Source organism: Pelodiscus sinensis, chromosome 28 (genome assembly GCF_049634645.1).
Source record: "Pelodiscus sinensis isolate JC-2024 chromosome 28, ASM4963464v1, whole genome shotgun sequence".
In the NCBI taxonomy this organism is placed as follows: Eukaryota; Metazoa; Chordata; order Testudines; family Trionychidae; genus Pelodiscus; species Pelodiscus sinensis.
In genome coordinates this window covers 15854375-15881066 of record NC_134738.1, presented here as the reverse complement: position 1 = coordinate 15881066, position 26692 = coordinate 15854375, and the positions used below count along the sequence as shown (strand labels likewise).

Sequence of the window (26692 nt, the reverse complement as noted above, 5' to 3'; positions counted from 1 at the left end):
ATCAGCCCAGAGGCTCAGGGGCCAGACTGTTTGGCCTGCTACAGACTAAGCCCCCTTCAATTCTGCACTAAGGGCCAATTCCCCAACTGTTACTGCCTGCGCCGGCCAAGAGGCGAAGGGATCCGGCAACTTCCCACTATGGGCTGTTTGGTTTCGTGGCATCACCAGGGAACTGGAGTCCACCTTGCTGCAGTTACCGGGTCTAACAGGGAGTCCCGCGATGGGGCATGGAGAGTACCAGCCACAAACGGGGCCAGCGGGGCAGCCTGGCTTGGCAAACAGGGCCCCATCACACACTGGGAAGCCACACTAAGCTGTGCGCACATAGCACCAGGCTGACGAGAGACTGTCCAGCCAGATCCCACATCTCCGGGACGTGGATTAGCTACATGGACGGGAGATTCCCACCAACCAGCGTAGGTCGTGTCTACACCAGTAGTTTTCAGCTTTTAGCCCATGGACCCCTTGGGTCAGCAGCAGATGCCTCAGTTTTGCAAAGGCTCCACCCCTCCCCATGAAATATCTTGGGGATCTGCAAATGACTAGAGGTTGAAAACCACTGGTCTACGCCGAAACCCTCCAGGCTGTGCTGCTGGAGCCTTTGCGATTTGACACGTGTCCATTCCCGGAGCGGCAGGTCTCAGCAGCAGCATCTGTGACCAGTCTCTGGCTTGAGGCTGAGCTGTCCGACCTCCACGTTGGTTGTTCTCACCTGCCCATCCCAGCCCCAATTTATATTTTAAGCTCAGCCCAACTGGTGAGATTCAACGAGCAGGGTTTAAATTCTCCCAGAGTATTTCCCGGAGCCCCATGGCACCAAGACTCCCGCAGATCTGTCAGAATTTACCGGAGCTCCACTCTGCTCAGCGCCAGCTGAATTGAAGCCCTGCCAGGAAGCCATGCAGCCTTCCAGGAATGAAGTTTGGATGCTACGCCCTTTGGCTCGCATGTTCCCTCATTCTAGCCAGAGAGCGCTAACATCTGCTGTTGCTGCCATGGCCAGACAGGCTGTGCTGCCTAAGCAAGCCCCTCCCCAGGCCCGCAGAGGCCTTGTCAGGAACACAGAACCCTGCCAGACACAAGCCATTAGCTTTTAGATCCCCGTACAAGACACAGAACCACTCGCCCAGATGCCACAACTCCATCCCCTGGGAGCAAACCAGGAGGTTTCGCAACCTGCCAAACACACAACAATAGTTACACCGCCCCCCGCCACCACAGACACCCCAGTGGGCATACGCCCCACCCGACTGCGGGTGAGCACAAGGCAGAGCCCTTGCGTTCTGCCCCGCACAGAACGTTCACTGCTCTGCAGCCGGAGCCGCACAGCTCCCTCGCAGGCGTGTGCTGCAGTTGTCAGGTGGCTGGAATCATTTGTTCTTTGGCCTTGTGCCTTACAAAGTTCTTAAAGCGTGTAATGATCCCCCAGGGCCCAGCGCGCATCACGGCCGCTGCCTGGACTAAAGCATCCCGACCAAGCAGACACTGCTCCTCCTCGGAGTCTGGGGCCTGCCTTTAAACAGAAAGGCAAGTCGGGAAGAAACCAAAACATTCTCCTGCTCTGCATTCAGGCAAGAAATCAGGCCCGATGACAGGCGCAAGGGGGGAAGAGGGCCGGCGGGGGGGGGAAGGGGCCAATTGCTCTGGGGCCTGGAGCTTTTAAGGGGCCTAGGGCTCCCGCCTGCTGCAGCAGCAGAGATGGCTGGAGTCCTGGGCCCTGAAAATCGCTGCGGAAGCGCCATGCGGCATGCTCCGGGCAGCTCCGAGGGCTGTGGGGTAGGGGGCATCGCGCTGTGCTCTGAGCAGAAATCAGGACCGGCTGCCCTTGGCCCCACCTCTTCTGCCAGAGGCCCCTCCCCTTCCAGGAGCATGGCGCTCCCCTCACCTGGCCCAGGGGCCCAGCCCAATGGTCAGCTCCCCTGCTGCAAGAGATATTGTGCATCACACCACGCAGAACACACACAACAGAGCCGGGGGGGGGAGCGGAGAAAGGAAAACGTCCATGTACTTGCTAGGACACGAGGCTCCATCTGTGTTTGTTCCATGAAACCAGTTAATCAGCCTTGGAAAATGTAATATCCAATCGCATCTGGTGAAACAACGGGAGTGGAAGCAGTCGGCCCATATGGCGAGAATTGTTGTGCCCGCTAAGTCATTCTGACTGTATTCCACATGGCAGGCCCAGAACCCAGGCTCTTCAGGAGCGCTGGCATCCAGACAACAGAACCGTTACACTGCTCTTGGCTGACACAACAGGATAAGCACATGATCAATGACTGATCAAGACAAGTATTTCCCTTTTCAATTAAAAGAAATGAAAATTTAAAAAAAAAACCTAAGTACAAACACGCGCGCCCCCATCTGCCGTCCCACCCATCGCAGGACAGGGTGACCCTAGCATTGTACACCACGGGCCACACTCCGATCTTAAATCTCAAGGCGTCTCCCCCACATGGAGTGAAATGAGGTGGGCCCTGCAGATTAGAACCTTGCCCTTTAGATCATGCTCCCGTCGGTTCCTTCACATATTACTCTTTAAACAGGCGGATGGAGGGCGTTCCGAGCTCACTGCTCCAGCATACAAAAGGAAGAAAACCCACCTGCACGTCCGGATGCTCAGACTGCAACGTTCCATCCTCGCTGTAGGTGTATACCGTGAAATCTTTGGGTAAAAGTTCTCTGAAAAGGGGGGGAAAAGAAAAAGCTACAACAATGTTGATGCCACAAGAAACAGCCCATTCAACAGTGGCAGTACTGAAAAATCAGTACCAAAATAAGAAAATGGATAAGAAAACCACATGCCACCATGAACCACCGAGGAATTATGCAGTTACTAGAACCTACTCCTCTATGTAACTGTACTATGGAAAAACTCAGGGTAGTGAAATGGGATATTTAATGCCAATGGGAAACCAGCCAATGGGAGCTGCAAGATTGTGCTGGGGTGAGGGCAGCACAAGAACCCTCTCACACCTTCTCCCGGGCTGACAAACCGGGCCCCACAGCCGTCTTTTTTGAGCCGCAGGCAGAGATGGGGCAGGCAGGGAGCCTGACTGAGGCTCCCGTCACCCCTATGAGCCAGATCCAGTGGGTTGGCAGGTCGAATCCGGCCTGTGGACTGTATGTTGCCCAGCCCTGTGTTATGGGAACACCACCTTCAAAAAACAGCTCTGCCTGGTTTTAACCTATTGTTGTTACAAAGAACCCTTAAAAAGCAGGGTAAGGACTGAAATCTCGCCACGTTCTGAGGGTTTAACTCTGAAAGTGTGTACAGTCAGTTTCCTCATTTGTGGGGATATCTGCCCCAGCAACAAGGGAGAGAATTTGAAAATAAATCTGCAGACGTCACACGCAGGCAGCGAGGAAAGGTAGGAGTTTTGTGTGCGTCTGTCTGAAGTGAGATGGTGGCCTTTTAATCCCTGCCCTCAGCTCAGAAAAATGTTCAGTTGGTACCTTACTATGGGGGATGGGAGGGAGAAAGATTTAATCCACTTTCAGCTGTTTTCTCCTGCAGGTTTAACAGAGCCAGTGTGCAAACACACAACACACCAGCTCTGGGGCTGGAAACAGCATATTACCTGGAAACAGCGTGCCACACCAGCGCTGGAAACAGCATGTCTAATCTAATGCAGTTGATAGGAAATGAGTAATCCCAGGGCACAGTTAGCAGAAGGAAAGACAAGTCACTTACTTGTTTTTTTCTAGGTGAACTGTGTGTTTCCTTCCCTCTACATGAATGACATATGACACCCTGTCCTGAAGAGAAGAGAGAACACGTATTCATTGTAGTAACAAGACCGCGCTCTCAGCCACCATCCAAAACTCATATCCAGTTACTCTCGATGTGCCGCTAATGTCACCCCCGTACGGACAGCCTGAGATTCAGCTGCCAGAAATCAGCCATGCAGGCTTATTCCAGGTCGTCACTCTGTGGGTTCATTCTCAGTTCAAGTGCATTTGCAGTTCCCAGCCACCTGTGAAGCAAATTACTGCCTAGCGTGGCCATTTCTACCCCATCCCACCCAAGAGACTGAGCTAACCAACTCTCATTCTTAATCGTTTGGCTGATTTCAGCCTACAGGCATAAACAAAACATGGGTGGGCCTATTATGTCACATGTCGCCTGCCACAGATCCCAGAATCCTCTCCAACTTCCACATGGGAAGTTACTTCCCAATTAGCTTTCTGCATTTTATTATTCCATGAGTACCGTATTTTCCGGCGTATAAGACGACTTTTGATGTTAAAAAACATCCCCCAAAAATCGGGGGTTGTATTATACGCCGGGTATACAGGCGCGCCTGGGCTGCCCTGCCGCCCAAGCCCCTCCGCGGCTTTGCAAAGCCTCGGGGGAAGCCGGTGGCGGGGCATCCCAGGCGCGCCAGGGCTGCCCCGCCGCCGGAGCCCCTCCGCAGCTTTGCAAAGCCTCGGGGGAAGCCAGCGGCGGGGTATCCAGAGGTACCGGGAGCAAAGCCGAAGAGGCGGCGGGGTGCCGCGCTTCTGAGGCTTTGCTCTGGCAAAGCCTCAGAGGCACGGGACCCCCGCCGCTGCTGCGGATTTGCTCCCGGTGCCTCTGGTCTGCTGGGGACCGTCTCCAGCAGACCAGGGACACTGGGAGCAAAGCCGGGGAGGTGGAGGGGCGCTGGGGTATAAGACGAAAACCTATCTTTTAACTAAAAAATTAGGGGGTCGTCTTATACACCCAGACGCCTTATACGCCGGAAAATACGGTAGCCTGGTTCTCAGTCCACTGGAACAAAGCCTGGCGCTTTTCTTGTCATCGCCTGCGCTGGGACAGACAGGGCAGTTTTTGTGACTGCATCCTTCAGCGTGTACATTCTGGTTCTTTATGGCCCATTCTCTCCACTGCCAGGTATTATCCCGGTAGGTTGGGATCAGTGTCTTTAAAGGGACAGCTCGTGTAATTATCGCTTACCACTGCAGTCACTGCAAGGCGTCTGCGATGCAGCATCATGCCCTGGTCACACAAACCCTGTTAATCCCGACAAGCTGACAGTCGGTTTAGGCCTCATGTGCCTTGAAGTGCACAGCCGTGGTCCTGCACTGGACACACACAGTCCTTTTCAGCTCCACTGGTCGGGGGTGACTAACTGAATTGAGGGCCAGCTCTAGATGGAGCTGAGTCAGACACAGAGAGCAATTTAAAACACGCCCAAGTACCTGTCCGGAGGAGGAATTGTCGGCCGCTCGCCGCTCTCTTGTTAACCTCTGTGGCTGAATAATTTCATAAGACGACAAATGAGAGATCTGCTGGAAACCTAGAAAAGAAAAAGCAAATGCTGCCCCATTCGCATCACCAAGGAAATAAAACAGACAGACAGTGCCCAAGGAACGAGACAACTTCTCTTGGGAAGGATGGTCTCATGATTAAGGAACGCATTTGGGATTTGGACACCTAGGTTCAATTCCCTGTTCCGCCACAGACTCCTTGAGCAACCCAGGGCAAGTCACTTCACCTCTAGCTGTAGAATTCGGACAGTAGCAGTACCCCACCTTACACTTGTCATGGAAGAAAATACTTCAAATACATTTACTCTGTACAATAAGACAGCACATGTCGGTTTATCATGAGCCAAAAATCCTCGGGGTCTGCGCTTAAGCCAAGAGCCACTCCCCTTGGAAAGATGGCCAGGGGAGCTACAAAGGGTTTTAGTGCAACCGATTTAACTGGCACCTGACGAATGTTGGAACCAATGAGCTCATCAGAAGAGAGCTAGCTTTGAAATCTAAACTAAAGGGGGGAGAGAGAGATTTCTATTTCCTGTAACAATTCATCTCCAAAACGACTGTCTTAGTCTTTAGTTGAAGCAAAATGCAGGACTATGTAGCACTTTAAAGACTAACAAGATGGTTTATTAGATGATGAGCTTTCGTGAGCCAGACCCACTTCCTCAGATCAAATAGTGGAAGAAAATTGTCACAACCATATATACCAAAGGATACAATTAAAAAAATGAACACATATGAAAAGGACAAATCACATTGCAGAACAGGACCCCTCCTGTCTTTAAAGTGCTACATTGTCCTGCAATTTGCTTCAGCTACCCCAGACTAACACGGCTACATTTCTATCATTAGTCTTTAGTGTGATCACGGAGAATCACCCACAAGGAAACATCTCCAGTCCGCCCGGAGCTCACACCGGGGGCTCCAAAACGCGGCATTTATTTGAAAGCAGCAGCCCAGTTTGGAAGAAGAATTCCACATTCTACTCCAGATCGTGTTTACTGCTTTGTAACTCACACTTCGCGTTATCACCACAACCTGAGCACGCTCCCTCCACAGGCTTAAGTAGGCTGGAATTTCCAAAGGGCATCTAGGGCCTTGCCTACCCTTAACGGCAGCAGGGATTAATCTCGCAGGGCTCAATTTTTAGTGGCTCTTTACTAGACCTGCTAAATCGACTGCTGCTCACACTCCTGTCACCTCTGATACTTCACCGGAGTGAGAAGAGTCATGGGAGTCGACAGAAACGTTTCTCCCACCAAGCCCCCGCAGCGGAGATGATGCGGTAAGTCAAACCAAGGTGTGGACTCCAGCTACACGTCTCATTTGTGTTCTTTAGTTCGACATTGCCCCCTAATGTTGGCCTGGCCTAAAAGTGGGGAATACTGAGGCGGCTGGGTCAGAATCTCTCTGACAGGGAAGTGCATTAAAATAAGCAAGTATTGAAAGCGCTGGGCTGGTCTCCCGGGGCACTGCAACGATGCTCCCCATGCGAATACGGCACACACACCCCAAAACCATCTTTTATTCCAAGCCTAACTGTCCTGCAGTTCAGCTGATGGACGCCATGGGTACAGTCCTTTTAACGGGGCAGCAATTAGTACCTCTAGAAAACCTTTCCAGTTCCAGATACTAGTCAGTCTGGGGAGTCAACGTCGGGCTGTGCTAGCCACAGACTCGTAACATTTTTCTTTGACAGCACTGCCTCGTGTCATCACGGTTGCTTCCTAAATCTCAGCAGCGGTCCCCTGGGCTGCTCTAGATTCAGTATAGGGGGCTGTGGCAGCACATTGGGGTTTCCCCGTCTCCTGCACCCCCATAATGGCATGGACAGACTCCGCCAGACAGTAGACTAGAGGGAGTTTATTGCTTCTCCAGGATACAGCCCAGCACAGATGTCATCTGGTTCCAGGGCAAGCCTAGGATGCCTCAGCCTCCCTTGAGATGGGGGAGACTGGGCCCCTAAATCCCAGCCCCTTTCCCTAGGCTGTCTCCTCCATGCTCCCAGACAGAAACTAACTCCCTCACTTCCAGCCCTGCCCCCAGCCAGGGGCGGCATTCCACCTTCCTTTGTTTCTCTCCCCAGGAGTGTAGCTGGTCGGACAGGTTGGGAGACCCTTGCCTAGTGACTCATCCCGTCCTGCTGGGCCGTGCTACAGACAGCAGCCAGTGGGGGTCACCCACAGCCCACTGCCCAACACAGCAACCAGCAAGGTACCCCCACTACGTCACAGTGGCACTGTAGAATTATGAGGCCCTTCACACTTGAGCTATGTCTTCACTGATCAACAAAAAAGTTGTGTTTTTACCATGGCATCACTCCAGGCTGAACCTCCCTAGTCCAGCAACATCCATGGTCCAGCACAAATTTAGTTAGCAGGATGCCCACTTATCATGGGTGTGACCGATGCTGAACCAGAGAATGTCTGGAGGTCAATACTGCGTAGCTGCGTCACTAATACGGCCACTGCTTGCTGGGATTTGAGAAGACAGGTGGGGTAAATTCGACTTAAATAACAGCACAGAATGCTGAGAGCTAGGCCTGGTGGCTGTAAACAAACTTTATAGGCCCTCAGGAAACTTAGCCACACCCATGAGAAGTGGACATCCGGCTCGCTAAAATCATGCCAAAGCATACATGCTGCTGGACCAGAAAGGTTCAGCCTGGACTGTTATGCTCCCTCATCCCTCCTCTTTGCTATTTTTACATTCTTGCTTGTGTAAAGATCGGTGGTTCTTAACCGCGGTGTAATTACCCCTCGAGGAGTAATTTGGCATATTTCAGGAGGTAATAAATTTAAAAATACAATCAGTGTTCAATTTTGTTCAACACAATGTATGAGAAAACAAAATACAATACAAATGATTAATCATAATTTTCTTTGTGTCCACTGCCATTTTAAAAAGGAGGAGAGGTAATTTTGGTTTATTGGTTAAACTTAAGGGGCCACAGTGCCAAAGAAGTTAAGAACCCTGGTCTAGATGTATAAGCTTGAAACTCTCTCATCTTTGTCTCAGTTTCCGCAAGGCACAGGACACACCTCTGGGCAAAGTTACAAAACCAAACCATCACACAGCGAACTACAGAGAAAACCAAGTCTGCACAAAGACAACCTACTTTGCCAATCTTAGGTGGCAAACAGCATCCATAGCCCTGCTGAACAAATCATTTTCCTCACCGACAAGTAGGGCTACGCCCAGAATTCGTTTTGAGGCCCATGCAGGTTCTGTATTGACACTGCTGCTGTGACGAATAGACCAACACCTCATGCGCTTTCCCACAAACAATATCTAAACCTGGAAGCCAAAGCAATTAGAGTATGTTCAATCCCAGCCTCCCCCACCCTGCTGTCCACTCAGAGAGCACCACATCAGACCAGCCAAGTGTAATGCCTCACACAGCTACAACACTTCTTGGAAAAAGGATGATGTAGTGCACGTCATGCAGCAAAACACTCTTTAGGTGCTTTGATTTATTGACTGGAGCATATGCCAGAAGGCTACAACCCCAGCTACAATAGCCCTTGTTCACAGGGTGGAGAGAGGGTAAAGAGCATCGGACAGTCACATCCTCAGTCAGAAGATAAGAGGGAAGGGCGGCTTCCTTCCCTGGGATAAGCCACCACAAATCTACCCTCTCACCAGTGACCACTCCCCAGGTCTAGCACATGCATTTCCAGTTGTGGTTCAGATTTTTCTTCACACCCTGTTCCAGACTGTTGGACACTGTGACTGTAAACTGTTAAGTGGCTGTGTTTCAGTGGTGGGTGAAGGCAACCCCCATGGACTCTGCGGAACATTTTGAGACTCCTTCGGGGGAAAAAATGCTACAGAAACGTTAAGAAACCATTCAGTCCAGCAGATTTCACGATGCTGCAAGACAAGGGATCGGAACAACTAGCAGAGCTAAAGGAACTGACCGACATCGGTGGACCTGTGAGTGGCGGGAAGCTGCATGTCAAGGGATCTGGGAGAGGAGGAGGCAGAGATAAGAAAAGGACAATATGATTTTTTACTCTCCCTTCACAGGAGTGTTGAGAGCAAGACATGAGAAGTTGTTCTTCTGCTCTACTCTGCCCTGATTAGGCCTCAACTGGAGTATAGTCTCCAATTGGGGGCACCCCATTTCAGGAAAGAGATGGAGAATTGGAAGACTAGAGAAGAACAATGAAAATGATTAAAGATCTAGAAAACATGGCCTAAGAGCAAAGGGGAAAAAATTGTTTAGTTTGCAAAAGAGAAGATGGAGAAGAGACATGGTCGTATTCGAGTACATAAAAGGGTGTCACAAGGAGGAGGGAGGAAATTTTTTTCTCCTTGGCCTCTGAGGACAGGACAAGAAGAAACGGGCTTAAATTAAAGCAAGGGAGGTTGAGGTAGGACTTTAATAAAAACTTCCCAACTGTCAGGGTGGTGAAACACTGGAATAAATTGCCGAGGGGGGTTGTGGAATCTCCATCCCTGGAGATATTTAAGAGCAGGTTGGACAGACGCCTGTCAGGGATGGTCTAGATCATGCTTGGTCCTACCGTGAGGGCAGGGGACTGAACTTGGTGACCTCTTGATGTCCCTCCTGGTGCTAGTGTTCTATGATTCTATGACACATCCCAATAAGCACTTCTCTCCCCTCACCTTCTGCTTTCCTTCTTCCCCTCCTCGCTCCCCAATTTGGAAATGTACCTTACGCTGCATGGCCCTCCCTTGGAAAGGCATGTATATTCTGCACCGTCTGCCGTAAGAAGTCCCGCTCTTCGCCTTCCGACCTAGCAGAGTGCTTACTATCAAACCATTTAAAATTAAAAAAGCAACAGACTCTTTTAAAATAACTGTTCAAAAATAAAGAAATAGGAAAAGACCCATTGTAGGCATGATGGTGACACTCTGTAATATGGTAACACTTGTGTTAAACCAAAAGATCTGAACGCTGTATTTCTGTCTCTTTAAATGAGGGAACAGTTGTAACAACTGTTTTGAGTCTCATATTTACATGGCAAGGATATGTAAACTAGGGATGTAAAATCCGGTTTAATCAGTTAACTGGATAAACTTGGTGTGTAACCGGTTAACCGCTTAAAAGGCTCCCGCCCACGGTGTGGCAGACTGCTCCAGCCCGCAGGCCGCTGGTTTACCAGTAACCATCACCCAGTAAGGGTCATGCTTTCCAGTTGACTGCTGACATCTCTAATGTAAACTCATTAAAACCTTCCTAAATATAAAAAAAGACAAACCATTGATGTTTAATTAAATCAAAGGACTCTGCTTTTTGAAGAATGGCTTGAGAACAGCTACATACATTGGCATTAAATCGCTTCTCTGCTCCTCCTTCAATATGTTTCCTCTTCCCCTCACAGGGTTACCTGATGGTTTCAAAAAAAATACCGGACACATTTGATCTCAGATTCGGGGTGCGGGGTGGGGGGTGGGGGGGCAGGAAGCAGTGCTGGCCGGGAAGGGGTCGAGGGGAGCGGGGCTGGCCGAGGGGAGAGAATTGGCCAGCGGGAAGCGGGACCGGCCAGTGGCCAGCGGGGCTGGCCAGGAGGGGGTCGGTGGGAGCTGGAGGGAGAGAACTGACCAGTGGGGAGAGGAGCTGGCCCAGGCACATGCAGATCCTGGGGTGCTGCCCATCCCGCGTAGGGGCCCGGCGGAGCACGAGCAAGTCTGCCCCAGGGATTCCATCCCGCCCCGACCCCACCCCCTCCTCTCTACTGCGTAGTTGTGTACTGCCTGGCTGGTCAACATGCTCCCGCAGCGTGACTGAAGAAGGGTAAGCGTGTCGACCAGCCAGACAGTCCGCAACTACGTATAGATACTCACAATAATTAAACAAGCTTAATTAGAAAAAAAACGGACATTACTATGTCCAGTATTTTCTCAATTCATTTCCCGGACAGAAAGCTCAAATACCGAGAGGGCCGATAAAGAAAAGTTATTTATTAGTTCTCTAAATAGAAGAACTAGAGGACACCAAATGAAATTAATGGGTAGTGGGTTTAAAACTAATAAAAGAAAGTTCTTCTTCACACAGCGTGTAGTCAACCTGTGGAACTCCTTGCCAGAGGAGGCTGTGAAGGCTAGGATTATAACAGAGTTTAAAGAGAAGCTAGATAATTTCATGGAGGTTAGGTCCATAAAAGGCTATTGGCCAGGGGATAGAAATGGTGTCCCTGGCCTCTGTTTGTCAGAGGCTGGAGAGGGATGGCAGGAGACAAATCGTTTGATCATTGTCTTCGGTCCACCCTCTCTGGGGCACCTGGTGCTGGCCACTGTTGGCAGACAGGATACTGGGCTAGATGGACCTTTGGTCTGACCCAGTACGGCCGTTCTTATGTTCTTATGTTATGTTCTTATGTACCAGACTGTCCGGTTCAAAACCGGACACCTGGCAACCCTATCCGCTCACCACCCCCATTCACTCAGTATTCCCACTTTGGTTTTAAAGGTTCACACCAGTAAATGATAACAAGATAACAAAGACACACACCCTCCTACTTACAAAATAACCAGAGTTTACATGGCAGGAATCTCCTCAGGAAACAAAAATCAACTCTGGGTTTACTGAAAAAGTGGAGCAATTAACCCGGAGGAAATCCCTGAACAAAAGAGTTGATTCTAGTACGTTCAGCCATTGCATCTACTCGAATTCTTATCAAGAGTCTGGCTAGCTACTGTCTGAATTCCCCATACAACATTTCCTCCACATTTAACAGTCTTAGACCGGGCCCTAGATCCCAGGGATTTAAAATTCAGTGAGGAAAAGAATTTGAGAGCGCGAAGGAAAACTGAAGAAATTAAAAGAAAAAGCAATTGCCTCTTGCAAGAAAGATCAGCTCTTAAGGGCTGCTTCAGGACAGGTCTTTGGAAGGGAAGGCATTAATCCTGCCACGTGCTGGCCTCCCTCAATCTTCTGCAGCATGCACGGCTCCGCTCAGCTGCTCCCTCCTGAGCAGAGCAGGTTCAGACACTCAGGCCTGGTTCCCACTAGGGAAGGGATGTGTCCTTATCTCACAAGGCAAAATCTGAAGGGAGACCAGGCAGTTTGTAAGTGTCACAGGCTAACCTTAGGCCCCGACCTGTGTAAAAACTACAGACCGGCCTGCTTTCCCCGAGGATTTCACCGCGTGGTAGGGAACACACTGCCGTCCCCCGATGAAAACAAAGCCCGAGTGTTTCTTTGGGGGGTTAGTGCCTGTGCCGGCTGAGGAATAAGAAGTGGGGGGAGAGGTGAGCTGCAAGAGGAACTTCGTAAATGGTTCAATATGTTTAAGAGCCATTGAAACACCTCCCACGACCGGGTACGCCCTGCGCAGGGAGTCCCCAGTTGATGACAGGGTGTGTTCCAAAAGGGCATCTGGTCAGTCGGCTGTTTGCAACGCGTTCTCCCATAGAAACACTGTTATCAATGCAGGTTTGGATGCCCGGCTAGCCCACGAAAGCCGATTTAACCCATCGTGGAGCTGAAATATTGTCTATTTGCAATGAACAATCGTTTTCATTTCACCATGAATGCTGGTGCTTGAGGAAAGGCAGGTTTACCTGGAGGAGGATGAGGAGGTACGTAGAGATTCTGGGCATCCCCCGGCTACCACCCACCCCACCCCCCACGGGCTCTGCATCAGCCCCTGCAGCCAGCCCCAGCCCCTGGCCCCTCCCCTCCATGGGCTCAGCACTGGCTCCAGCAGCCCCACACCCCATCCCCTGGCTGCCCCCCTCCCACTCCACAGGCTGCACCCAGCCCCCTCTCCCCAGGAGGCAGCAAGCAGTGCAGGCCGTAGGACTCCGGCGGGGCAGGGGGTTGCCGTGCAGCCGGCAGCTGGAGAGAAGAGGCCGTTTCCCCTTCAAAATGCCACTTCTCTCCAGCCTCTGGCTGCACGGCAACCCCCTGCCCCGCCGGAGTCCTCCAGGCAGCACTTGGGCCGCTCACCACCCCCTGTGCCTCTTGCCTGCTCCCTGGAGGCTGCAGGGGAGCGTGTGGGTGTATGTGCGGCGGTCCGTAAGTCAGGTGTTTGAACTCGGGGAATGCCTGTACCGTGCTCAGGCAGCACTGCGAGCAGGAGGGGTGTAAAATCCCATTTAGCTGGTTAATCTTGCACACCCCAGTAAGGGCCCTTTCTGCTCCAGAGAGAGGAGCTGCGCAGGAAAACTGGTCTCCAACGGCTACTCCTTCCCCCCAGCCGTTTAGACACCGCACCCATTCACAGATGTCCCATGGTTTACTTGTAATCGGAACCACAACGGCACCTCGCGTCCTCTGGGCGTACGCTGGAGGATACACCCGACTGCGATGCGGTGCCAGCAAAGCGCAACTTCTCCCCAGCTCCCGTCAGGTGGTGTAGGTAGGGATGTAAAACCCTGTTCAGTAAGTTAACTGGTTAATCTTTACATGTAACCAATTAACCAGGATCCCGCGGGGGGAGGGGGGAGGGGGGTACCGCACCTGCGGCACAGTGGGCCCAGCTGGGCTGCAGCAGCTCCCCTCTCCCCCCTGCATCTAGCCAGGCTGCCAGCTAACCGCTTACCGGTTAACCCTTTACATGCCTAGTTAAAGACGCTGGTATGGACAAAAAGCAAGCGGAAGCTTTGCTATGATTGGCAACAAACTAAACCCAGGCCGCTTTCCTAGCGCAGCCCCCCCAGCCGTCTGATCCAACGCACTGGTTCAGGCCACCAACAGCCAAGCCAGAGTAATAAAGGTCGGTAAAAAACTCATCCCACCTCCAGTTAGAAGGATCGGTGGGTTCAGAGAGTCAGCCGTGGCAACCCTGGCTCCAGCAGTGCTCTGGAAGGACCAGTAATAACAGTCCAGTGAGACACACCCAGGGCTCCTCTTTTCCTGGAATCCTTCAGCTCTTGCTGCATGGACGTATTTATTTTACTCTGGGTGTTTACATCACCACCTGCTTCCATTCACCAGCTGATTTTGCTCCCTTCTTCCCATTGTTATTATGGACTTTATTTCCAAGAAGACATCTGTTAACTACGGCAGTAACTGTTTTTGCCTGCTTCGAGGTATCCTATTGAATTTCCAATTCACAACACAGGTTGGACCTCCCTGGTCCAGCACCCTTGGGACCTGACCAGTCCCGAAGGAGGGAATTTGCCGAACCAGAGGCGGTCCCCTGTCACAGCCCATCAGCTCGCTGCCCCTCCCTGCCGCCAGCTCATTCAGCTCCAGGCTGCCTGCTGGCTGACCCCAGCCCCTGCCCCACTCCAGCTGGGCTGCCCTAGCCCTGCTGCTGGCTGGGCTACTGCAGCCCCGACCAGGCTGCCACAACCCCACTGCCATGGCCCTAGCCCCACTGCTGGGCAGCACGCAGCCCCTGGCTGGCTGTAGTGGCTCTGGCCAGGCTGCCAATCAGGTTGCATGAACCTGGCCCTACAACCACCAGCCCCTCCCTCCCTGCAAGGCTCCCAGGTGCCCTGCAGTTCTCTCATCCAGGACCATCCGTGGTCCTGCCGGATCACAGATGTTGCCGGACCAGAGTCCCAGTTTAGGGAGGTGCAGCCTATACTGAGACTTTTGGGAGAAAAAACAACTTTCAAATGGAAGCCCATGTAGAAACAAAGAATTGTTTATGTGTAGACTGGACTTCTACCTCCAAGCCAGGAATTCGCTCACTTACCATAAACGTTAAAGGCTCAGATATGCAATAACTGAAACACAGCAACTTACAGAACATCACAAGTAGCAATGATAAGCTCTAACTTACCCATGATTATTAAAACACCTTTAGAAAAGGATACTTCTTACTGTAATATCTGAACGCGTTCAGTAGGCAGGAATATAATTAAATCATTACATTCAGTAACAGAAAAGGCAAACCGCACCAGTTCATTTTATGCTCATGCAGAAAGATCTGTTCCATCGACCACAGGGATGGAAGGAAGGGGAGGGGCATGAAGGTTTGACAATGGGATTAGAATAGGGTGTTTCATGGCCTAGGGGAAATGAAGAAGGGTTTCCCTTGGTTTGCAGCTCTCCAGCCATGCCTGCTTCTGAACTGCTACGCTAATGTCCAGATGGCACCCAGTGAACGGGCTCTTTTCCAGGAAGTGGGACTCTTTGCCACCTTCACTGGCTTCCAAGCCATCTCTGAATCCATTTTTTAAAAGTTTTCTTCCTAGTTTCATAACATACCAAGTGCTGCTCCATGTCTCTGACCCAGTTACTCTCCACACACCTAATCTCAGACTTTCATTTCCCCCTGCCCTACCAAACGAAAGCAAATTCGTAGGGGGCCTACTTTTGGTAGCCAAACCAAAGCAGAGCTGAACCACGAGTCAGGATACACAAGGTAATTAATGTTAACCACATAACTCTGGGTCCCAGAAAGCTCAGGTAAACCAGCAGTTGTGGCTTTTCCAGAAAATTAGCATAATGGTCACGGTTCCTTTGTTTAATTCCAATAAGCAATGAGATAAACTATTTTTTGCTATTTTTAAGCTTCTTCTTCCTCTTTTTATGCCATTACAGGGAAAAGCAGCCTCCTGCCCCACTGCCTGTTCTGCCGAATGTTGTCCCCGTGTGTGTTTCTGAGCGGGAGGAAGCTCTCTAAGGCAGTTCAGCAATTGTCCCGTGTTAAACAAAAGAATTCTCAGAACTTCTCAGTTCTTCAAGGCCACTGCCAGGAAATTTCAGAGCAAAAACGTTGAGATGTGCTTTGAAAGTAACTTTTTAATTGATAAAATGTATAGTCACAAAATCATGATTGGTATAAGACTCTAAATATCGGGGGCGGGGGGGAAGCGAACCCTGAAAGTCAGAAACTCTAGTAAACACAAGGCATAGCTCGTCTCCCATGCAATGTTACATCATTTTAATATCACTCCAGCGTCCGTCTATTTATTGGGATGGTTTTAAAACAATTACATTCCAGGCTGAAGAAACCACTCCTGATGACCTGATATAATAAATAGTTCCTTGTTTTCCATTTCCCCTGCAGTCTTCAGTGTTTCTTTCCTCTTACATATAATGAGTCTGAGCCTCCAGAAAGCAATTATCTGCGTCTGTTGACACCTGGATGACTAGTTGGACTGAACTCTTAGAAGATCATTATATTCACACAAACCTCTGATGTAAACACTTCGGTGGTGGACAGCATTCTCCACGCTGGCAGCAGGAATGGAGTTGGTAGCCCTCATCAGTAGAGCTGACCATTCTAACATCAGAAACAAACAGCCAGAACCCCAAAGACACATCATTTAAGACTGTACCTGGTTGCTCTTTCACTGGTGCCGCCCAATCTGTTCAAAACTCTCCCTGCAGAGTTAATCCCTCTGCATCCCTCCCAGAGTTTAAATTCTCTTTGATTATGTCCTGGAGCTTCCCCAACCCTCCCAGCAGGCTATAAAACTTCCTGGGGAGAGGAGGGAGGTGAAAATATTTACTGAAGTTTCACTCCAGACAGATCCAGCTGAATTTAATTCCTGATCTTTACCATTAAAGTCTCCATCTCCACTTGAGCCCACAGCTCCTTCCTCCTTTCAGCATCCTTCTGCTCCCATACTGGCTGAATGCTGGAAAAAATGCCTGTACTTTTAGGGCTTTACATTTGAACTGCCTTGTCTTTCTGCCTCCGGGCCATCTCTCTCTCTTGGGCCCAGACGGGAGCCATGCTCCCCCCAACACGCTGTTGCTGTTCTGCAGGTACACCAAACCAACAGCATTCTGCAGCGGGATCCGTCTGCCTCAAACAGCTCACAACCTGCACTCAAGATGTAGCAAGTGAAGGCAGCAGACCCAAGAGGAATGAGACAGGGAAGGGTGAAGGTAACGGCAACACAAGGATGCGACTCACAGATACGTTGCTACACGCCACACTGGTCTCTTGTCCAAACTGAAAACCTTGGTCTCTCTGACATCTCTCACGGCTGCGCAGCTGTCGGCTCCAGCCCAACACAGCTGAGAGAGAGCTCCTAATCCTCCTCACCAGCCCTCCCTTTCACCTCCTTCCATCCTACCTGTGGACAGTGGCACCACTCTGTCACACAGGCCCACTACGTGGGCACCACCTTCTGCCTCGCACTTCTCTCTAGGTCCTCCAGGCTACAGCGAATTCTGGCCAATTCTTTCTGCACCCTAGAGACTAACAAAAATATCCAGGGTCATGAGTTTTTGTGGGTAAAACCCACTTCAAGACAAGTGGTGTAGTATTTCTGCACAGTTCTCTGAGGCTGCGGCCTTTCTTATAGATCCACGCACCTCATTGTCTCACTTTCCGTGACTGCAATATCCGCCCTGGCCTTGACAAATGCCACTTGCCCCATTCACATCCACTGCAAAACCCTTCTCCTAACCCATCTCTTCAGTGCCCTTTCTCTTTGCATCCCTCGGCAGCGCTTGCATTACCCTCCCCCCCCACACACCATATTAAATGTGAGATGCTTGTATCGTCCCTTTCCAGGCCTACTACCATTCTACCCACCATCTCTCATTTGCGCCTGAGATGTCGATTCTCATCTCCAATCGTTCCATAACGTCAGCCCCCACCACCCGCTTGTTAAATGTTCACACAAGCACCTTAGTACATGCTGCCCCTCACGCTTACACGCGGACTCCAAAAACTTCTGCAAAACTAATTCATTAGCCTCTGGAAAACACCTTTGCTGCGGTGCTACAAAAACTTGACAGCAGGTTGCCAGTGTGCTGAGACCACTGCTTATCATGCTGACTTACACTGATCGCAGTTTCCTGCACTCCCCCATCTGGCATATCCATCTGCCGTCTATTGCCTTGTACTTAGACTGGGTACACATCTATACTGTTGCTAGTCTTGAAGGTGCTGATAGACTATTCAGACTATTCCTTGTTTTTTATCTACACTGGAACCATCTTTTTATTTGGTGTTTCTACGGCACCAGTTTCAATGGGATCCTAGTTGAGGAGTAGGGCTCCTAAGTGCTGTTGTAATACAAATAATGGACTAAAAGGCGGGTTTTGAGCATGCAGCACTGATGCCTTAGCTTCAGATAATGCCCCCAACAAACAGGCCACAAACCTCTAGCTAGGAAGCTCTCCACTGACATAAACTGAGGAATCCAAGAGAAAGGGTAAAGCGGGGTACTGCACTACAGGAAGACAACTGGTGAGAGCCTTCAGACATTGCAGTGCATACTAAGGTGGTTAAACTGTGTGTAATGAAGTGACCTTGTAACTGCTGAAGATTTCAACAGTTACATGCAGGGCAACTATTGGCTCCTGCCTGCTGCCCAGTGCTACTGCCTCTGATGCAGTGGCAAGAGCACAGGGCAGACACCGATGCACAGCAGGACTTTAAAACTGGCTCCCACCAGCAGCCCCACTCCTGGGGAGCCTCCCCCAGAATTGGAATCCCACCTGCTGGGAGTCCCCCAGAATCGGGCCCCTGTGTGCTAGGAGTCCCACTCGCCAAATTAGGACCCCGCGCAAGCCCTCCCCTCCTGAATCAGGATCCTATGTGCTGGGAGCCCCACTGCCTGAATCGGGAGTCTGCGTGCTGGGTGCCTGGCTGCCCCCCAGGATCGGGGCCCCGCGTGCTGAGAGTGCCCCAGGATCTGGACCCCCATGTGCTGAGACCCCCCCCCCAGGATCGGGGCCCCGCGTGCCGGGAGATCCCCCAGGATCGGGGCCCCGCGTGCTGAGACCCCCCCCCCAGGATCGGGGCCGCGCGTGCCGGGCGGCGGGGGACGCTCCACTCACCTGGCCGGGCCGCCCGCAGGCCGGGCCCCGCGAGCAGCAGGAGGCAGAGCAGGAGGCAGCGCCCCGCGGCCCGGGCCCAGGCCATCGGCCTCCCCATCCCCGCGCGGTCCGGCTCGGCGGCTGCTGCCGCTCCGCTTCCCACCGAGCCTGCGCGGCGCGGCCCCTCCCCGCCGCCGGGGGTGGAGCTGGGGGGCGCCGGGGCGGGACAGGCCGGGCAGGGCTCCAGGGCGCCGGGGCTGGGGGGCCCGGTTCCACCTGGCGGGCTGCGCACGGGGAGAGAAGCCCCAGCGGAGCAGCCGCCCCCGCAAAACTCCCCAGCCCCTGGGACCGCGGCGCCCCCTCCGGCTCCCACAGCGCTGGGGAGCCGAGAAGAGTCTTTGGGGGGATGAGTAAAGGTGGCGCCGGGGCGAGTCTCATTTCCAGCGTGTCTGGGCCCGGAACAGTGATAGAAATGGAGCCGTGTTAGTCTGGGGTAGTTGAAGCAAAATGCAGGACAATGTAGCACTTTACAGACTAACAAGATGGTTTATTAGGTGATGAGCTTTCGTGGGCCAGACCCACTGTGCGTGAGACCTCGAGTCAGGAGCCGGCACCATCTCAGAGACGTGACAGGAGGAAGAAGACTGTAAAGAGCAGTTCAGTGCGCCTGCTGGACGGCTCACCCCACCCTAGTAACTTGGGACCCAATGGCACGAGACAGTGACTCATCCAAACTGGCTGTGGTGACCATGCCCTGAAATGGGAGCTTTGCCTTGCACCCGAGCATAAGTGTGGTGTTTGCTTGTGTTCCTGGACCTCCTGTCAGTCCTTAGTAAGGTGTTAATATTAAACATCCCTTCTTAGGGTCCCCCCCCCCCCAAGGGAATAACTGATTTATTCGTGGGATATTATTGGACACCTCGGAGCAAACGATATTCTCAAGTCTTCTTTGACTATGGCAAGTAACATCCTGTTTACTGGGCGCAGAACAAGACACGCCGGCCTCGGAGCCTAAGTGATGGCCCAGGAGGCCTAAGGATACTGCCAGGGCACAGGATGACTGCAGTATGGTGACGTGGGACCTTGCAACCTGTAACTGTGATTGTATAAACATCCAGAGAAAGCCCAAAGGAAAGGAGGCGTTTGTATTTCAAATCCCCATTGCTCTCCTATATACCGCTGAAAATATTTTGAAACATGAAATGTTTGGTCTTTGTTTTCTTGAAAGGCCAGAAATCAACTAAATCCCGAAGAGACCGTGGCTGAAAACAACCCCCAGGCAGGCAGTAAATCTGTATAGGCGGGCAGACACACTCAAACCCCGGGCAGGCGGTACACCTGTACAGGCGGACGGGCACCCCCCAGGCAGGCGGTACACCTGTACAGGCGGACAGACCCCCCCCAGGTAGGCGGTACACCTGTACAGGCGGGCGGACCCCCCCCAGGTAGGCGGTACACCTGTACAGGCGGGCGGACCCCCCCCAGGTAGGCGGTACACCTGTACAGGCGGACAGACCCCCCCAGGTAGGCGGTACACCTGTACAGGCGGGCGGACCCCCCCCCAGGAAGGCGGTACACCTGTACAGGCGGACGGACCCCCCCCCAGGTAGGCGGTACACCTGTACAGGCGGGCGGACCCCCCCCAGGTAGGCGGTACACCTGTACAGGCGGACGGACCCCCCCCAGGTAGGCGGTACACCTGTACAGGCGGACAGACACCCCCCCAGGTAGGCGGTACACCTGTACAGGCGGACGGACCCCCCCCAGGTAGGCGGTACACCTGTACAGGCGGACGGACCCCCCCCAGGTAGGCGGTACACCTGTACAGGCGGACGGACCCCCCCCAGGTAGGCGGTACACCTGTACAGGCGGACGGACCCCCCCCCAGGTAGGCGGTACACCTGTACAGGCGACCCCTCCTAACTCACCGCGCACCCCGGCCAGTCCTCCCTCCCCTCCCGCAGCTTGAGCATGGCCCCGGCCCCGCCCCCTCCTCACGCATTGGCCGCTGGAACAGAAGGCGGGACCAGTCCTGTGACGGCCGCGGTAGTACCGCCCCTTTTCACACCAGCCAACCCAGCTTGCTGCTTGCCTGTCGCTGATTGGCCGGCCCTGAGCGGCGCTATTGGTGGGCGGGCCGTTGGTCCCGCCCTCTGGGCACCCTCCCGCGCTCCCATTGGTCGCGCGTGCTGGGTGCGCTCGCTCCGCGCGGCCTAGCGGGCGGGTTCCCTAGCAGCGGCGGGGCCGGGGCCGGGGCGATGGGGCCCGGGTGGCCGCTGAGCTACGTGCTGCTGTGCGGGCAGGCGGCGCTGCTGCTGGGCCACCTGCTGCTGCTGCTGGGCGTGTCCCGCAGCCACCAGCACAACGCGAGCGGGCCCGAGCCCGCCCCGCCCGCCGGCAGCCCCGCCCCCACCCCCGCCTGGGACTACGGGGGCCCGCGCGCGCCGCTCGTGCTCTGCACCCACCTGTGAGCGGGGGGGCGAGGGGCGGGGCGAGGTGCTGGGGGGCGGGGCGAGGGATAGGTTGGGGGGCGGGGTGCTGGGGGGCGGGGCGAGGGATAGGTTGGGGTGGGATAGGGGGTTGGGGGTGGGATCTGGGGGCAGAATATGGGGCAGGGTGGAGAGCAGTCTGGGGGGGTTGAGGGGAGGGATAGTTTGGGGTGTGGGATATGGGGGCCTGGGGCGGGATATGGGGGAGGGGCAGGGTGGAGAGCGGGATGGGGGGCTGGAGGAGTGATGGGGAGGGCAGTGGCAGGAGAGGGAGATGGGGGAGCCGGGCAGATAAGGATTAATGTGGGGGCTGGGAACAGAGGGATGAGAGGTGTAAATAGAAAAAAGCAAACAGAAAGCCAGGAATCATTAAAAAAGGGGTGGAGAATAAAACAGAGACTATCTTTTTGCCTCTGCATAAAACCATGGTACGCCCACATCTTGATTACTGTGTGCAGATGTGGTCACCTCATCTCAAAAAAGATATCTTGGCATTGGAAAAGGTTCAGAAAAGGGCAACAGAAATGATTAGGGGTTTGAAAACAGTCCCATATGTAGAGAGATTAAAAAGATTGGTACTTTTCAGCTTAGAAAAGAGGAAACTAAGGGGGGGGGGCGGAAAATGATAGAAGTCTATAAAATCATGACTGGTATGGAAAAAGCAAATAAGGAAAAGTTACGTACTTATTCCCACAATATAAGAACTAGGCATCACCAAATGAAATTAATAGACAGCAGTTTTAAAACAAACAAAAGGGAAGTTTTTCAGTGCGTGGTCAATCTCTGGAGGTGAGTGATGGGGAGGGGGTCATGTGAGGATTACCTGTTGTGAGTCCTCCCTCTGGGGCATCTGGTATTGGCCACTGTCTTCAGATAAGATACTGGGCTGGATGGACTGCTGGTCTGATCCAGTATGGCAGTTCTTATGTGTAAGAGTTGAGGGGTAAAGAGTCGGGTGCTAAGGCAGGGAGCTGGAGCATAAGGGAAAGGGCAGTGTGAGGCACTAGTTCTAGGAATAGGTTTACCTTAGGCAGAAAGAGGCCTACAGAGTAGGGATATAATAGTATAGTCGATTAACCGATAAGCAAAAGATTATAGGTTAATGCTATAGACTACACGCATTTCCCCCCTGCCCCCGGCCAGTAAATTTTTTTAGCAGGCTGGCCAGCAGCCTGGCTCGGTCCTGGCTTGTGATGGGTCTAGGACCGCCCCCTGCTGTGGTTCTGCATTTAAAGTGTATTAGGAGCTGGGCTGGCAGGTAGCCCAGCTCAGTTCTGGCTCATGCTGGGTCCAGGAGCTCAGACCCACAGCGCGGAGTGGCAGGAGGCTCCTTGGGAATAGGGCTGGAGCACACTGACTGCTGGCCCCACCCCTGGGGACTGTAGAATAGTTGACTAACTGAATTCATGAGGCCACTTGACTATTCAATTAATTGATCTTTAACATCCCTACTGTAGAGCAGTCAACAGAAGGGGGCATTCATAAGGGAAGGACAAAGCGGGACTACGTAGGGAAGACAGGTGACAAGCTGGGACAGATGGGGTGATAACAGGAGAGGTGGCATATATGGGGGACAAGAATTGGTGACAGGGCTAGCAATTCATGTGAATCGTGATGGCATAAGGGACCTCAATGTGATGTTTTCCCTTATGAGTTAACTTATTTTCTATCTCCCCCACCTCATTTAACTGTGTGAATGTGATGGGTTTTGATCGTTTACAGGCCGGAGGAGTTCATTGAATGTGAGGATCCAGTAGATCATGTTGGAAATATTACTGCACAGCGTGAATTAGGTTACGGTTGTGTTAAGGTGAGTTTGAAAAAAAGATGATTTTGTAACTTCTCAAAGGATATTCAGACATCCTTTGGGTATCCATTGACCCTTTACTTGAAAAGGACTTCTCATTAGAAGCACACGGTGGTTTGTAATAGTCGCATATCAAGTATGCTCTACCAGCATAGTGGAATCAAATACCTCCGCCAAGAGCTTTCTGCTGTAGTTCTAAAGCCAGGGGATTTTTGGGATGTGCTTCTCCCTCACCCGTAGAAGTTTATAGATTGTGGAAATTCCCCTCTCCTGGCAGAAGCAATATTCAGGAAGGAAAAGGTTTCCAAGGCACTTGCTCTTCTGATCATGGGCCTCTTAGGGAAGAGGTAAAGGTGCAGGATCCATTTTCCCATCTCTCGAGCAGTTTTATGAGAGTGAGAACTACTCTTTCTTTCTCATCCCTCCACAGGAAACTGCTGCGCTTCCCATGGGGCGGGGGCGGGGGAGGGGAGGAATCATAGAATCCTAGAACTGGAAGGGACCTCGGGAGGTCATCGAGTCCAGTCCCCTGCCCTCATGGCTGGACCTAGTACCATCTAGACCATCCCTGATAGATGTCTATCTAACCTGCTCTTAAATATCTCCAGAGATGGAGATTCCACAAGCTCCCTAGGCAATTTATTCCAGTGTTTAACCACCCTGACAGTTAGGAATTGACAGCATTGAAGCGCTTGAGGTTTTTCAGTTAGCTGATATACAAGGTGATATATTGTGAACTATTGATCACTAGCACATATTTAAATTTTGTCCGTTGACAAAGAATTCACAGGGACATGATAGTGTGTGGGGAGAAGCACAGAGTGTATGTTAATTAAACCTGCAAGTCATACCATACTCTGAGGAGTTTCCAACTCCAGAGACAACTAAAAGTAATTCTGACTGAAAGCTTGCAGGCATCTACTGAACCTACACTAAGTATTAAACACTTCAAACTGAGGCCACCTCCTCTTTTCTTTGTGATAAGAAAATAGCCTTTTAACTGTCCTTTTCCTCCCTCCCCCCAAAGTAAATAATCTCAATTGTGTGATTTGTTTTCCTCTGACAGTTTGGTGGCCAAGCCTATAGTGACGTAGACCACACTCCAGTGCAGTGTAAAGCACTAGATGGTATCGAGTGTGCAGAGCCTCGGACTTTTCTACGTGGGAATAAGCCATGCATAAAGTAAGATTGATTCACTCCAGAAATATATATTACATTCTGGAAGGTTGGGTTGGGTAGCTAAGACATCACTAGCACTTGCTGCTCCAAATATTGGCTGGGTTGTAGAATCATAGAACACTAGAACTGGAAGGGACCTCCAACAGGTCATTGAGTCCAGTCCCCTGCCCTCATGGCAGGACACAGTACTGTCTAGACCATCCCTGAGAGATGTCTATCTAACCTCTATCTAACCTGCTCTTAAATATCTCCAGAGATGGAGATTCCTCAACCTCCCTAAGCAACTTATTCCAATGTTTAACCACCTGACAGGTAGGAACTTTTTCCTAATGTCCAACCTAAACCTCCCTTGCTGCAGTTTAAGCCCCTTGCTCCTTGTTCTATCCTCTGAGGCTAAGGAGAACAATTTATTTCCCTCCTCCTTGTGACACCCTTTTAGATACCTGAAAAGCGCTACCATGGCCCCTCTCGATCTTATCTTTTCCAAATTAAACAAGCCCAATTCTTTCAGTCTTCCTTCATAAGTCATCTTGTCTAGACCTTTCATCATTTTTGTTGCTCTTCTCTGGACCTTCTCCAATTTCTCCACATCTTTCTTGAAATATGGTGCCCAGCACTGGACACAATATTCCAACTAAGGCCTAATCTTCCGCTCTACTCTGCGCTGAATGATTTCTCATGTCTTGCTCTCATGTTTTGCCTGAGAGATTCCACCAGTAGCCACTTTTCACACTGGATGGTTTCCCCCCGCCTGGATATAAGTAAGTGGGAATTGCAAAACCCAGTCCCTGCAAAACTACACCAGGATCTGGGTAGAGGCATCCATGGTCAGGTGGTCTGTCTGGCTGCAGGCGGAGGAGACAGAAGCAGTGCTGGCACAGGTGTTTCAGCTCTTCCTGACCATAGTAGGCCTCTCTCTTTGAAACTCCCCTGCCTGCAGCTCCCTGGTCACTCTGCCTCTGGTTTTTAAAGCCTGCTTGCCTAGGTCAGGCCTACCCCCTCCTTAGTCACAGAGGGGAAGGCTGATCAAAGGCAATCAAGGGAATAAAGGATCAGGCACTCGGTCCCAATTATCACGGTAACTGAAAGTGAAATCACCTGAACTCAGCATCAAAATTCCAAATTTAAACAGTCGAGCAAACTCAATCACACCAAAAACGAGTACTCTCACCTGGTAGCCTGGATTTCTTGCTCTTCCTCTTAAACTTCGCTGTCTGCAGCCCCCTCTCCGCTTCGCTTGTTGTAACTTTATATGCATTTTTAGTCTTTGCTTGATGGATTTGCTGCCTACCTCAGGATACAGTGGGAATTCCTTTGTGGTTTATTGGCTCATTTTCATAAGGGTTGTAAACTCCAAGTCCATTAGAGGGAGCTATACTGTAAAAAATGGAGGTGGCTGATACAGCACAGGCTCAGGGTTATGAAAGGGTGTCTTATCTCTTTCCTCAATAAAACTGTATTTGAGATTAATTTATTCATCATTTATTGCAGGTACACTGGCCACTATTTTATAACCACTTTACTCTACTCCTTCTTCCTGGGTTGTTTTGGAGTGGACCGATTCTGTCTGGGCCATACAGGGACAGCAGTGGGAAAACTACTAACTCTTGGAGGACTTGGGATCTGGTGGTTTGTTGACCTTATTCTCCTTATCACTGGAGGACTGATGCCTAGTGATGGCAGCAACTGGTGCACGATGTACTGAACAGAACCAATTCTATTTAAGAATTGATACCAGGAGAAGTTTAATGTGGCATCTGTCCCTGAATAATTGGAGCCCTTTGTTCTGTAGAGTCAGAACAGCCTGTCTTTCTACGGTATAAATATGTTCTGGAGCAGAACAATGCTATGGCTAACTTCTGTGTGCGCACCTCAAATTTAATTTACAAACAAAACTATTTCTGGTATATTCTTCCCGTTAAGATGTGCTGGGCTGTGTTTTCCTCTCCCCTCCCCCCCCCCCCAATAACAGGTTTGACACCACAGTGGAGCATTGTACCTTTCCATGCTAATTGTCAATATAGAATGTGTTCAAGGACTGTTTTGAGCCTCTCTGTGGACAAGAGTAGCTGTTCCCATTGCAGTAGCTTTTTCAGAGGGTCACTGAATGCTAGCACTACATATGATGACATTTTCATCACAAGGCCGTGGAAACACCTGTGGGCTATGGAAGTGATCAACAGTTAAGTTATTTACTTCACTCAGGCTACGTCTACACTGGTGGGTTATTGCACAAGAAGGGCCGTTCTTCCGCAGAGCGTCCACACTGCCCACTCGCTCTTGTGCAAGAAGATTTACAGTAAAGTGTGGTAAGAG

At 51.4% G+C, this 26692-nt stretch overlaps 2 protein-coding genes across 4 annotated transcripts in view; one reads left to right on the top strand and one right to left on the bottom strand.

The window, feature by feature from the left end:
- Positions 1-19081, bottom strand: part of ADAM9 (ADAM metallopeptidase domain 9) — a 45754-nt gene extending 26673 nt beyond the window's left edge. Inside the window, exons 1-4 of the mRNA XM_075910920.1 lie at positions 18923-19081; positions 5182-5279; positions 3692-3756; positions 2601-2679 (exon numbers count right to left, since the gene is read on the bottom strand). Coding sequence (XP_075767035.1) covers positions 2601-2679; positions 3692-3756; positions 5182-5279; positions 18923-19019 — 339 coding nt within the window. The 5' untranslated portion in view covers positions 19020-19081. The remainder of the gene's footprint in view (positions 1-2600; positions 2680-3691; positions 3757-5181; positions 5280-18922) is intronic.
- A 2001-nt stretch (positions 19082-21082) lies between these two features.
- TM2D2 (TM2 domain containing 2) lies at positions 21083-26414 on the top strand. 3 transcript variants are annotated; one of them, XM_075910934.1, is made up of 4 exons: positions 21083-21368; positions 23113-23200; positions 24264-24379; positions 25868-26414. In XM_075910934.1, exons 1-4 carry the CDS (start codon positions 21160-21162, stop codon positions 26079-26081), a joined length of 627 nt encoding a protein of 208 aa, XP_075767049.1. In that variant the 5' UTR covers positions 21083-21159; the 3' UTR covers positions 26082-26414. The 3 variants fall into 3 exon arrangements, with proteins under 3 accessions (XP_075767049.1, XP_025035609.2, XP_006113315.4); XM_025179824.2 differs by lacking the exon at positions 21083-21368 and adding an exon at positions 21654-21818; XM_006113253.4 differs by lacking the exon at positions 21083-21368 and adding an exon at positions 21656-22179.
- The last annotated feature ends 278 nt before the right edge of the window (positions 26415-26692 follow it).